At 35.0% G+C, this 14936-nt stretch overlaps 1 protein-coding gene across 2 annotated transcripts; it reads right to left on the minus strand.

The window, feature by feature from the left end:
• Positions 1 to 872: 872 nt before the first annotated feature.
• BSL1 (BRI1 suppressor 1 (BSU1)-like 1) lies at positions 873 to 11443 on the minus strand. Of its 2 annotated transcripts, none has more exons than XM_011035344.1 (21): positions 10713 to 11443; positions 10563 to 10623; positions 10385 to 10463; positions 10197 to 10276; positions 9973 to 10067; positions 9408 to 9507; positions 9230 to 9299; positions 8178 to 8279; positions 7850 to 7931; positions 7577 to 7747; positions 6531 to 6717; positions 6249 to 6450; positions 5994 to 6161; positions 5682 to 5920; positions 3244 to 3328; positions 3044 to 3142; positions 2738 to 2937; positions 2582 to 2657; positions 1626 to 1761; positions 1416 to 1555; positions 873 to 1316 (listed from the first exon to the last, which is right to left on the minus strand). In XM_011035344.1, the coding sequence occupies exons 1-21, from the start codon at positions 10912 to 10914 to the stop codon at positions 1233 to 1235; spliced, it is 2658 nt and encodes an 885-aa protein (XP_011033646.1). In that variant the 5' UTR covers positions 10915 to 11443; the 3' UTR covers positions 873 to 1232. The 2 variants fall into 2 exon arrangements, with proteins under 2 accessions (XP_011033646.1, XP_011033645.1); XM_011035343.1 differs by having other exon boundaries at positions 6249 to 6453.
• Positions 11444 to 14936: the final 3493 nt, after the last annotated feature.

The following is a 14936-nucleotide window of genomic DNA, read 5'->3' on the forward strand; positions in this document are numbered from 1 at the left end:
TGATTTTGATTGTCAAGTGCGATTTACAACAGTTGTTGTCTTCATGAATCTATTACTTGTCATCAATTTAGGATTATACAATTGAAGTGAATGGGTCTCGATTGAAGTCTAGGTGTTTGTGCAAATGATAGAGAAAGAAAAGACAGATACTCCTATCCTATCCTACGCTATAGCTTATGTTTATTTCTTTCCTCTCCTTTCCCCCCCTGTACTTTTTACAGGTTGAAGAGAGACTTAACAAGTAGATAGTTCCAGGAAAGCAGCAAGTCAGGATCAAGAAGGAAGGATGGTCTGTCCAGACGACGAAGTACCCGTAGCTGAAAACAACACTAACACATAGTTCATACAACAAAGGCAGAACAAAATTGGAAGGGATGAATCAATTGAACTGACACATAGTTCACCAAGAACAGTACCTGCTTGGCACTTGTGGCTGACGAGACTGCCTCAGCTCACTTCCAGTTCTGGGGTGATGAGTGCAGTGCATTCATGCCGGGAGACATTATACGCGCGGCTAATGGCATCTTTTCTTCCAACGGTCTTTGTTTCGAGGGATGGCAAGAGGTGGAGCTGTAGAGAAGGTGGGAGAATACACTACCGTATTTACGTGCAGGATTCTCTTATCTCTTCACATTCCTGCGTCTTTCCTCCATTACCTTGAGAGATTGCAATCTACGCATCAATGTCCATTGCAATGGTTGTGGCAAGTGTTTAAGAAATTGGAGTCAGGTTTTTTCATGCCGCCCCATCTCAGAATTAGTTTTTCCGAATAAATTACGCAGAACTTGCAAATGACATTTTTCAGGTTCTCATGCTGGAACTGGCTAAAATTTCGGCTGTGGCCAAGTCACTTTTACATGCCTCAACACAACATTGATCAAAATCAAATGAATATAATATAAATTAAATAACTCTTAAGATAGTCTATTTTACAAAAGCTGATCACCCTATAAACTATTAACAGTAGAAATACAATACCATCTTCTGTGCAGGCTAAATTATATATAGGCTACACTCACTAGTTAACAACAGCTAAACCTCGGATCATTCTCAAAGATGTATAGTTGTATCTTCTGCGACTTCTATATCTGAAAATACAAAACAAGCACCAAACTCGTGCCAAGTGGGAGACGCGCTGATTAAAATTGGGCTACAAAAGGGTCAAGCGTGCCAGAAAAAACAAGAGCTGCAATGAAATCCCATAAAATACAAAAACTGGTCTTGTAGCATCATCATATGTACGCAAGTGAGCTTCTGTCATGATCAGGTTGAGGGCGACCCCGTGTTGGAGTTTGAGGTCTTTGGATGTTAAGCTCCTGAAAGACAACAGGAACGTAAAGGAAACAATTATGTGCAAGGGATGGGCTTTCCAGATTCGTTGGATTTACCAACACTGAAAGTGTAAGAAGTCTTACCTGCATCCATGTATCATCAATCACATGTTCTGGGGATGTCTCTGGTGACTGAAGGGGAGGTGGCAAGGGATGAATCAATTTTGGAACCACAACCAAACCCCTGCCACCTACCAGTATAGCTCCAGCATTGTTAGCAGTCCCTGGATGAAGACATCACATTAGGATTCAAATTTGAGTTTAGCACGAGAAAACTCAAGCTATTTATCTTACCACAATAGTTGGTTGCAGAAAATAGAGTAATCAATTGCCCTTGGGCAAATCGTTCAAACCCATCCATAACACATTCATGTGCCCTAATGATTAGCTGTAGCTTATTTTTCTTACAGAAGTCAGTTACACGATCAGGCTGCAATGACATAAAAGATACACAAGCAAAAACTTCATTACATATGCAACTTGAAAGGCATCAAATTCAAATATTCATTGCCAAAAGAAGTATATGAAACTGATGCTATCATAGCAAAGTATAGATTCATTGGAACTTTGAAGCGGTACATCACTTAGTATTTCACAATTAACATAAAGAGCATTGAGTGGTCCTGCTCAAAATTCCCTGGTTAGTTCATACATGTATCATATTACATCTTCAAGCATATATCTATCATATTACATCTTCAAGCTCAGTAGCGAAGTTTTTCAGCTAAAACATGCCAACACTACTCAACTTTGAGTCAAATGCAAACCAATCTCTCAACTTTAACTTTGGATTATTTTATTTTATTTTGGCTCCCCAATAAGCGTTAGAAGCAAATTAAGTCCTAAACTATCTTTAAGGTTACATCCCACATTTAATGGTACAAGGCAAAAGGCATTGTTTTTCTTCCAAATTTGAAAGGAAGGATTTTGCCTGTTCATATCTAAATGAAAGAAAAAGGGTCTTGTTTTTGCACCAGTTAACTACAGTATGCATAAAGCAAACTACTAGGAATGCATGTTGCACCATAGTAAAATAACTTTTGCGTTTGTAGCAAATACAGTATTTTTTAATGAATTTTTGTGTGGCTAACTTGCTTTTTACCAAAGGTTGATGGGATGTCTATATTTTAGTTAAAATTTTATTTGTATTCACCATGACAAGGAACATATTGCCTGTGATCAATCATACACACCAAACACAACAAATAAAAACCATCTGACATAAAACATGTAAGCAATGGCATGCATACCCCAAAGGTGACAAGACCAGGGCCCCTAGCATTTGGTCTCAACCCCTCTATGCTATCATTTTCTGTAGGATCTGACCTGAAAGGAGAAGTTTCACAATACAAATTAATGTAAGCAATGACAGATCACAAGTAAAAATAAATTTGAGTGAAGCATACCACAGAAGATCCATTAGAATTATAGATCCAGCATCCATTGTTATGGGCCTTTCCAGCTTCTCTATCTGTTCCACTGAATGAATGGATCTTCCTATGCCACCATGCATACAGATAATTTTCTTCTCAATAAGTGCAGCGAGTGGAAGATAGTTGAAGAGTTGATTGAAACGTGTCCATGCCCATATCCCATCACCCTCTCCCTGTGAAAACAAATGCTATTTATCGCATTTATGTTTTCAAAAAAATGAAATGGTCCTACTGGATAACTATATTAGTGTGTGCTTGGCATTGCCCATTCATCCATACCATTCTTTCAATGCATTCAATACGAAAACCAAAGAGCGCATTTATATCAGCAGCTTCGTGGTTTCCACGTATCAAGTGGACATTCTCAGGATACTCAATCTGCAAAATCATAATAAAAGGTACAGCAACATCAATACAAGGACAGTGCCAAATTATATACTTCATATGAAACTTTTGTTCACTGAAAGCACAAGTTTTACCTTTAGAGCAAGAAGCAAAGTTATGGTCTCCAAACTGTGCTGCCCTCGATCAACATAGTCTCCCAGAAATAAATAGTCAATATACCTGAACCATGAAAAACATAAAATTGAACAGTAGGGTTAATCAACTACAGAGATAAATCACACAACCTGTTCTAAAATTATTAATTTGCTGTTGGGACATAAAAGCTGGAGGCCCTGTATCACGTAAAGAGTTTTCAAAATGGAAGCTTAAGAAAAGTAAGGCTAAAGGACATGTCGTGAATCTTCAAACAAATTGATGGGACAAGGTGCCCATCAATCGCTACTTGTCATAGACGTAAATATCACATGAGGGACTACAGAGCAACAACTATTTGGACAGAAAAATGTCAAAATTGGGGACACAAAAGAGAAGGGTTCAAATTACTAATGGACATCCCTCAATTATGACATAAACAGCAAACCTGCATACATGTATTTATGATTTATTTTCACATAAGCTGATGTCTACATGAATATAGGCAATAATGTGTTGAAGGACATGATTTCTTCAGAAAGTCAGTGGATGCCATGAAAAAGAAAAGGAGTAAACTTCTCTAAAATGCTTAAAAATTTCAGTGCTTCTCTAATGGTAGTGACAAGTCCTTTTTGAAGGCAATAGTTATTGATGAGATCCACCAACAAGATCACTGAACAAGAAAGACACTCAATCTTGGAGAAAACTCAGGTTTATATCCAATCAATAAAAATAGGGTGTTTGCTGTCAATTGCTGATGACAATGCCTTTCTTGAGGTATATTTACAGCGTTCATACAAGTTGAAAATGTGTGAAACATTGCAAGCACAGATGCTATACCAGTAACTTGTGTAATTGAACGTGAAACATTAACCAGCTGTCCTTTATTCAACTATTAAGGTTGGCTAAAACCAACAACAATTCAACCCATCAGATGTCATAGTGTCAGTACATATGAAGAATATGGATCTCTATTACTGTGTTCACATCTTTCTAGCTCCTACCCTACCCACATTCCCAGGTAACAAACCCCCATCTCACTAGTTTTGCCACCAGTTTGTGTAAGGCATGAATAAACAATCTCAATCAAGCAGAGGGACTTTATTACTTTTCGCCAACACAACCACTCAGCTTTTGCAGCTGCACTAGAACTAGGTCACACTTCCCTGCTTCAACATGAATTATCCTCAACCACACCCCACTATGGGTTGCAACATATTTTTTGGGTCCCTACCCATCTTGATTGAAAAGGACACTAGCCAACTGCTGCCATCACTCATGCCTTGCACCCAGCCTTCACCAATTGTTAAACGATAGTTTCCAAAACCCTAGTCCAAACACCATGTTAAAAACCCACAATTATAGGGCACCCATGTGTGACACCATCAATTAAATGGTTCAGTTTCCGCATTGCCAGTTTCCCCTATTAATCAGCCCTCTGCACCATACTTGACATTAGGGGTGAGCAAAAAAACCAAAAAACTGATTAAATCGAGACAACAAAAAAACAAATAACCGAAAAAACCGAACCATGAAAAAAAACTGATTAAACCGATTAGAAAAATTGAAAAACAATTCGGTTTGGTTCAATTTCAGTTTTAAAAGGCTGAAACCGAATAAACCGTACCGAACCGGTTCAAATAGAAATAAAAAAACCGGTGGTAGTGTATTACTATAAATAGCTTTCCATTCATCTACTTTTTAATTTCTTCTTCCAACCCTAGAAAACCCAAACAACCCCCCCCCCCAACACACACACACACAGGCACATACACAAACACCTACTCGACAAACTTCGCAGACTTGTTCTTGACTTTTTCTTCTTCTTCGGCGAACTCGAACACACTAAATATTCAACTCAAATGAACCATGACTCACTGGTGGGGAGCTTTTTCAGTTGCTATTGAAGCTTTCATGGGGAAGAAGACAAGCATGTAACCCCAAAAGTTAACAGGGCTGGTTACTATTAAATGGAATACTCCAAGCACAAGAAGAGATGTTGCTACAGCAATTAAAAACAAGGCAGTCCTCTATATGAAAAAGCTTGTGCCATGGCTGATGTGTTAAGGAACTCAATTTATGGCATTACGTCTGTTTTTCATGAAAAGATGCTCACAGGCACCAAAACAGGTCTTCTTGATAAGGATTGGGTTACTAAAAGCAATTCCTTTTTTGAAACCTATGAGCTACTTGTACAGAAACTGCATCATTTCCTAGATTTTCAAGCTAGCTAGCAAACCAAACCGGTTTGGAAGAGGAAAAAAACCAAATCAAACTGAAACTGGTTGGTTTGAACCAGTTTTTGGTTTGGTTCAAAATTTTGAAAAAAAAATAGTTTGATTTGGTTATTTATTTTGATCCAGAACGAGACCAAACTGAAAATGCTCAGCCCTACCTGACATGTTCCACACAAGGATAAGAGTTATGATGTAATACTTACGTAATATCTCCTGCTGTGGATGGAAATCCATATTCATCAAAAAGACGCATTAAGTCACCAAACTGTCCATGAAGATCACCAAAGACTTTTATTGGGGCTTTCAATTGCAGAACCGTTGGCTCTTGCATAAATATTTGTTCAGCAGCATAACAAAGTTCCCCAACTTCATAAGAATCCAGGAAAAATCTCCTATTAGCAGGAGCTTTCCAGTTCCGAGGCCTAAGCAAAGTGGAAATAACCTGCAAGATAACAACAAACATGAAGAAGCACTTAAGAAGAGTCATCGATGCTCATAAATTTGTCAAGTCTTACCTTCTTATGCAAGCCCTGAGGAGACTTTTGCCTGGTGAACTTTTTAGCAGGATTAGATGCTTCGTTATTCATAGGAACCATCCTTCTACTTTCATTTTCGAATTGATCCAATGACAATTGTCTCACCATCCCACCCAGGTTTCCTACAGTCTCTTTAGCAACCACCACCTTTAAGAACATGACAATATGATTCAGCAACATGGCAAAAAAAGAAAGACTGCAACACTCTTATAAACCACAGATAAATGGGCATACAGCTCTAGGATGGAGGCGAACATCAGCCTCGTTGTCACTGCCATCTGAAGTTGCTTCTGCAGCTTGTGAGTTGTCATCAGATACAGATGTTTCTTCTGGAGAATTGGTAGATGCTGCCTGAGCAGCTTGCCAGACAGCATTGGCTGCCTCAGCTTCAGCAGCAGATGCCTCCCTCAATTTCTCCATGGAATTTCTATCCATGCTGCTACAGCAGAAAATACATCCATGAGTTTATATAAGAACAGGGTGACATGACATGAGAGACAGGGAGATGATTGAGACCTGATACCACCAGATAAAGGGACCTCCGGTCCACCATCTGGAGTAGAAGTTGCAAAAGAATTTAAATTTGAATGGTTTAGTCTGGGACTTGTTATTGTTGAGGCTCTCTCAGATGTTAACGCGGGAGAATTGATGTCAGGCTGAAACGGGGAATTTTCAGCAACCAGAAAATCATCTAGCACTGCATCTGCAGGGAACAAAGTAATTGGCAATGAAATGTGCATCTCTTAAGTTTGGACACCGCGTGGCAGTAAAATGAATTCCATGAGGCCTTCATGATTAAGGCTTAATGCCAGGTTACGCAGAAGAAAAGGAACCATAGATGGGTCCCTAAATAAGCATAACAACCTAAATAAACAAGAAGGTAATTAAGGTCTCCCTCAATAAATCCAATCTGGTTGCTGTTATTACTTATTACAGATGCTTGTTTTCTCTAGGGTGCTTGGGAAAAACTCCAGTTACCATTAGGCCGATAATCAATAACCAGGATCTAAAAGATCCACAATTGAATGCACTTCAATTGCATATTTGTGATGCCATAAAAATTAAAGTTGACACTAGGGCAACCAATTAGGATTAGTGAATTACTGGCTCTGAACAAACATAGCACATCCAAGCTTAACACAGTTACTTGGTAAGAAATAAGAAACGTTAAGCTGTTGGAATCAAGAGCCAAACAAAAAAAATCCACATATCGATGTACTTCTCCAACAAATTTTTCGGATGGTGAAATGTCCTAAAGTTATGTTAATCAATCAAATAATCATCAAGGAACCCAAGCAAAACAGGTTGCTTAAACATATTTTTCATCCAAAGAGTTTCTACTCCTAGATACTTGTATTCCACTTCTATTAGTAGTCCTTTCCATTTAGCTTTTATGATGTCGTCAGGGCTTGCTGAACATAATGCTGGTCACTTGGATCAAGTGACCTGTGATTAAAACCTGCTAAAATAGGAACTGGAGAGATGAAGGGAGGGAAGGACTACGACTGTATAGAATGACCAATAGGCCTCCCAATGAAAAAGAAAAGAAAAGAAAACTTTACCTCCTTTTAGACCACCATAGACATATATACGAACACCAACAGATGCAGATGCATGGCGACAACGACGCATTAGCTCCAAAGAAGGATCATATTCAGCATGTCCCTTGCTGGTTTTGGACGAAGTCACTAGCCCATTTCTATCCAACCAAGCACCAGCAGCAGTGTCCAACACTAGTCACGGTGAAAAATTGTTGGAGATTACAATATAACCCCTCTTTCAAGATGATAACAGTAGAGAAAAAAGATGATAACAGTTGAGGAAAAAAAACTTGCCAGCAACAGCTGCTTCCCCTTCTACTAAACGTCCTCCCTTTAGGGATCCTCCTGTAACATGCAAACGTGCACCAACAAAAACCTGATAGAAAGCAATGTCAAACTTTTGAATGATACAGAAGAAACTCATAATGAAGTGCTGTGTCCATATGCAGAACTAAACATATGAAAAGACAGTTTCAAAACTTATAAACCCAATTTTCTAGATCCTGTTGTGTAATTGAGCCCTGTCAAACATTTTAAACTAGTATTTTACTGCAAAAGATATATTTCATGAACTACGCATAATCTAGAAATTAAAAGATTCTGACTTATATATATCACTTACCGCAGCATGTTGATACCTTGGTGATGGAGACACCCCAGGTGCAATAGTCCACTCCCACTGACCGTTTCTATGCATTAGAAGTCCATAAGCATCTCCGAGTGGCTGTTTAAGTGCACTTATAATCAATAAGATTGAAATGGAAACAGTAATGACATTATTAGTAAAAATTTCTTTATCCAAAATACAACACTATTGGTCGAGAAATGAACAAGGAGAATGGAGCTGCAACATGTCATTGCTTACACCTTAATAGAGGAAAAAATCATAAAATCAGAAGAAAGGTTACAGCTGGAAAAAAGGTCACAGAAAATTTCAAAGAAACAGTATGGAAATTATTCCAAAATAGAAATAGTACTCTGATTTCTCATCACAATTGCAACATGGAAAAGGAATGCGCTATACCATAATTCACCTCTTTTTATTATATTTTCAAAGCAGGTTAATAAATACAAAAAAGCACCAGACGCTCATTTCTTCAAGTTTTTCAAGTCCACAATTACTTTCTCACTTGACTTCTTTATTGCGTACAATCCATGTTATAAAGTTTCAATTTGAGTTTTCCAACAATTCCATGTGTTTTATCAAACATTATACCCTACTTCCAGTTACCACCCTTGTAGAAAGAAAAGTGTTTTATACAAATGGTCGAGGACAAGAAAGGTCCCATTCATTTAGACTAGGTGTGGGAATGCATCTAGTGGTTTTGGGTTAAAGGCCAGTGCACTCTGGCTCCACCCATATAAAAGTCTTGGCACGTCAAATTTTCAGTTGAACAAAGTTAAGTTGGAATACTTTATTTAGTTTGATTATCTTGATCTCCCATCTCTTTTTATATGGACTTACACATTGAGCACACCAAGACTAGGCATGCCTATTCATAAATAAAGTTAAATAAAATAATAGCCAGGAGGAAGAACACTAGGCTGACATGCTAACTCTGCTGTAATAGAAACAAATATCTACTGCATAACAAACTGCTGCTCTCAACTAAGTGTACAGAATAGTTAACTGGAATTGATTGCTTTATAACCCCTGAAGATGACAGATCATACCGTGCCAGAGGAGTCTCTTCCACCACAAAGCAAAAACATTCCATCTGAACGGGCACTAGCTGTTGCATACCTACAAAATAATGCTATATCATGTCAAACATGAAACATGAATTGATGGGAAATAACAAACCAGGAAGTTTAACACTAATGCAAATGTTGATGTACTAAACACACTTACACTCGAGCAGTAGGTCTATCACCTTCAGGATTTAGCCTCTGCCATACATATGGTTTCTGGGCAGTGTCCAGAGCCCAGGCATCAGATAGAACTCTTTTACCTAGAGAATAATTGGAAAAATCACCATTGCATGGTTCATAGAGCATGGAAAAGGGCACAATCATAAGCACAAAGCATCAGCATATGTTCTTCTGGCTTGAAATAACATAAAAATATTCAAAATTACACATATAAGAAAACTGTCCTTCCATAGAGTAAGCTAATCCAGAGACGAGATGTCTACAGCTTACAGTGATAAACTCACAGAAGTATAAAGAACAGAGGCCTACACCCATACTCAGACAACAAGTCCCATCAAAATGTTGAATCTTACAAACAAAATTCAATACCAATGATCAAACAAAGAACATTCATGGAAAACAAAGTTTTTAGCACTGGATTTTTAAATAGGATTTGATCCCTACACAAATGCATAATAGCACATTTCAATTGAAATTACTTTAGTGGAAAGGAAAAAAAAATATCTTAAAGATAAATAAAAAAAAGAACAGCAAAATCTGCTTACCATCATTGCCGCTGACAGTAACAAGGTACCTTTGGGCAACCAAGTCCATTGCATGGCCATATCGAGGCCCAGGTCCTTGTCCTTGTACAACCACTCTACATGTACAAAAATGTAGCAATGAGTTCCATGCCAAGAACCCAAGTAAAGGGAAAAAAAATTGCAACATGAAGAAGAAGATGAAGAACTGCTAGCTAAATCTGATTAATGGAAGCAAAGTAACCGACCGGTGCCACTTGAATTTGTCGTTGGTCAAGTCAAGCACATAGAGATCATCAGTGGAATGCCCAGCAGGACCTATCCCACCCTAAGCCATATATAAATTTCATTAATAAACGTCAAAAACTCACATTAACTGAGCAAATCAAAAGAAGAAGAAGAAAGAAAGAACCAAATCCTGATTACAATGAATCACCTGAAAAACAACCATAGTACCAACTGCAGCTGCCGCGTGCGCAGCCCTTGGAGACGGTGGCTCTCCAGCTGGTTGTACTCTGGTTCATTAGACAACAAACATCACAGGTTAATCATCCAAAGTTATTTAATTATTATTTTAATAATTAAAGAAGAACAAGAAGAATAGTGTTACCTACCTAGTCCATTTCCTAGTAAGAACATCATAAGAATGAACTGAATTGGTGACTCCAGCCAATCCTACACCAAACAATTAAGTAAGTAATTAAAGCAGCGGCTGCTTAAATCTCAATTCAATATAAAAAAGTAAGAGAGAGATGGAAACTAACTGATTCCAGGAGCGGAGGAAGCCCCGCCCTCGATAGCGGTGGCACCACCGAAGAGGATGAGTCGAGGACCTTGAGTCTTGGTAGCAGCAACGGCAGTCAAGGTGTGAGCACATCGAGAACCAGGAGCGTCATCATCGGAATCCCAGTAAGTCGCTAAGGTCCGATAGGTGGGAGCTGGTTGTAGCCATGGCTTGGATCCCATTCCCCACCCCTTCTATTCTAATAACAATAACCCTAAAGACGTAAACTAAGAAGATCGGAGGCCGGTGGTGGTGGTGGTGGTGATGGGGCCCTAGCTATAGGCTCCGGTCCACCTCTCCTAATTTTTAAATCAAAAGGTATCACGAGTCCTGACTAGGTATGAATAAGTAATTGGATATCGTGTACAGAATATACCCTAATTAACATTCTAATTAGCTAATGTAAATTACTGATAAGGAATAGCAGCAGCAGTTCTGGGCTGTGCAGTTCCTTTCCCGGAGGAGGAGAAGGGAGAAAAGATGGGTGCGGGGGGGCTGATTGAGGGAGGTGTTCTGGAAGTCCCGGTTCAGTCAACCGTTACAAACTTACATCATTAAGGATATTCTTATTCGGACAACTGTCAAAGCAGGTGCATACGGCAGCTTTACACCACTCGCTCATTGCCCTCGTCCTTTTTGCTAGCCTTTTTGTTATCTTTCCATTTAGTGCCTTCTGTCAGGCAACGGATCCCCCTCTTTCCTGTTTCATGTTTCATGTGTGAACATTTGTTGATACTTGATATAAAAATTAGACTCTAAAAATTAAAAATTATTATTATTATTTTAATGTATTTATAAAAATAAAATTTTGAAAAATAATGAATTTTTTAAAGTGTTTTTCGCATATATTAAAATAACATCTTTTTACTTCTTAAATTTATTTTTGATATTAATTATATGGCAATAACAAATGAGTTGTTAGTATTTTGATTTTCTTTTTTTAAATAAAAAATATGCAGTCTTCTTCTGCTGGTCTTCCTGGGATAATAGTTTCAGGAAATTTGAATTTGACAAGGCTCTAACGATGAATGGACTTCCAATTACGTCGGTGACTTTTCATGCGAGCTTCTTCCACGTTGCGTTGATGAACAGTGAAGCCGAGAAGCATAGGTGGGCCCTCTCCTACCTTGACTTGGTTAATCTACCTTAATTTAATAAAATAAAATATGAGCAGTGAAGCCGAGAAGCATGAATGGACTTCCAATTACAAACCTTAATGATTAAATTAAATAAATTAATAATCTCGATAAATTCATTCTTAATAACTTAAATTCTGAATAATATTTTAATTAATTAATAATTTTTTATGGTTCAAGAATACAAAGGCTTAATTGTTACTCACAATTTCATTTACACAATGTTTTTTAGTCATTATAAAATAAATAAATAAAGTGTTTAAAATTAACAATTTTAACATGGATTAAACACAAATTGTCAAATCCATCGGGTCGACTACTCGACTATGACCTATTCAAAATATAAATTTAAAAAAAATTATATCACATCCAATGTTCTTCAAGACTATATTTTAATATATTGATATTAAAATTATTTTTTTATATATTTTTAAATAATTTTTTTAAAAAAAAGGTAACTATCAAACAAACAAACTCTTTCCAGATGGCTTTTGAAACCAGTTGATAATACGTCTACACTCTGTCCTGGTCAAATAAAAGTTAATTCAGTGCCCGCAATTGACAGAAGATACCTGGGAGCTTCCAGGCAGGTAAATAAGGAAGAAAAATGTAAAAAGTACTGCTTTATGTACTGGGCCGCCTCAATCCATGGCAAGCAACTAAAAAGCACTGTATATATTACCGTGGAAGCTAAATCACGATTTTATTTCACGGTCTGCTGATATGATTGTATGTTTTTTATGTTTTAAAAATATTTTTAAAATAAATTAAAAAAATATTTTTTATTTTAAATTAATATTTTTTTAATTTTTTAAATCATTTTAATATATTAATATTAAAAATAAATTTTAAAAAATAAAAAATATATTATTTTAACATATTTTTAATAAAAAAATATTTTAAAAAATAACTAAAACTACATTTAGACTTAAATTGTCCTATAATGTAAATGGAGAATTGAGCCTTGTATTTAATTAATTTATTTATTCAACAAAGCACTCAAAAAAATAAAATACTCCACCTCATAAAATATTATTTACTTTGATAATATTTTTTCTCTTATCAATTTTAATTTTAAGTTTTTATAGATTAAATTTTATTATTCATTTCTATTTGTATTTTATAGAGTTATCTTAACTTTATGATACAGGTCATAAGTTTAGTGTGTTAACCTAATTGATATTTTTTTTCTTTTTAAATTAGTTTTTTATTAATTTTATCCTTCAATATTTTATTAATTAATAATTAAGTTTAATGATCTATTTTAATTTATTTTTTATGAGATTTTCTCGATCTCATAACCTAAATTATGGATTTAGCAAATTAACTTAAGTTGACTCAAATTATTTTTTAATTTCTTTTAAATTATATCTTAATATTAGGTTAATTAAAACTTGAATTTCATAATCTATTTTGATTTAATTTTTTATATAGTTATTCTAGTCTATAACTCCATATCTTGATACTAAACATCATCATCTATCTTTCACCTTCTCACTTTAGTTTTCAATTAAAATTAACAATTTTTTTAAGGTTAATTAATTCATCTATTTTTTATTGTATTTAGTTATCATCTTTCTTTCAACTTCTCACTCTATTTTAAGTTAAAATCAACAGTTTGATTTTTTGTTCTATTTTTCTCTTGTTAGGCTTCCATTGAAATTTGTTATTGACATGTAGAGAAAATAATATTGCACGAATTCAAATATATATTATGGTTTGGAGTACATGAGAATATGTGAGAGAAAGAATGAGATGACCTCTTTTTTTATGTGATTTCAATTATCAAATGTATGAAACTCAAATTTATTGCTTGAATATGCTTGTTTGTATTTATTTATTTTTCCTAGTTACTATAGAAAAAAAGCTGCCATCCTTGTTTTATAAAAAAACATTTTCTTTCCTTGAAAAAAACAAAACAAAAAAATTGCTTTCTTGGCATGACAATTATCTAAATAACAAAATTAGCTGCGAGCATCGGTTAGATTCTGGTCAAAATATGGAAATACGAATGACATCCACTCTCAAGACAGGGTTGAACACAAAAATAAAAAAACTGAATAAATTATAAAAATTATAAAAAAATTAATTTAATCAATTAAAATTTTAAAAAAATCAATTAGTTTGGTTTTAACTTTAGTTTTATAAATCTAAAACTTAAAAAATCAAATCAAACTAAAAAAACTGAATCAAACTAGTTTAAATTAATTTTTATCTTAAAATCTGAACTCAACTAACTTCAGCTAATTTGATAAATTTCAATTTGATTTTAATTTTTTTAAAATTTAACTTAATTACTTTTCAATAAAAATTAAATTAAATAAAAAATAATCATCTTAAAACAATCCATGACATGACTACGTTCATGCCTAGGACAGGATCGTCATCGTAGACAAACAACACGTTACCAAGGGTGATATGACAAAACGCTCCTCCAATGAAAAAAAAACAAAATGCCTTTTTAAAGAAGGAATTCCTTAAAAAAAAAAAACAAAATGCCTTTTTAAAGAAGGAATTCCTTAAAAAAAAAAAACAAAAGAACGTCTAACTGTTAAAATTTACTAGTTTTGATTTCTCATGTGAGGTGAGATATATTTTTTTTCAACACAAAAAAAATAAAAATACGGACGTTGAACAAAATATGCTCTTGAATCTTTTTTATATAATTATGCAACAATATTATTTTTAGAAAATAAATAATTTAAATTCTATTGAAAAAAAATTATAGTATAACTCCTTCTTTTCTATTAGTATTTTTTTCAACAAAAAAATATCTTTTTTTATCATGGGTTCTTACTTTGAAAAAAAAACAATTAAAAAATAACTGTAATAAATATAAATATTACATTTTCATTCAATACTAATGACCAAATTACTATCTAAATGCTGCATCATATTTTAATACATAATTATCCGTCAAACACTTGATTATATCATCATAATTGTTTTTATCTTCTTAAAAACAATGATATTGTTTTTATTAGAAGCACAATATTTCTTATAAAAGAGGGCAATAATTAAAACAAAAGCTTGTTAATAATTTAAGCTATGTAAAATAAGTAGGAAAC

The sequence above is a fragment of the Populus euphratica genome, unplaced genomic scaffold, assembly GCF_000495115.2.
Source record: "Populus euphratica unplaced genomic scaffold, PopEup_1.0 scaffold26.1, whole genome shotgun sequence".
NCBI classification, from domain to species: Eukaryota; Viridiplantae; Streptophyta; class Magnoliopsida; order Malpighiales; family Salicaceae; genus Populus; species Populus euphratica.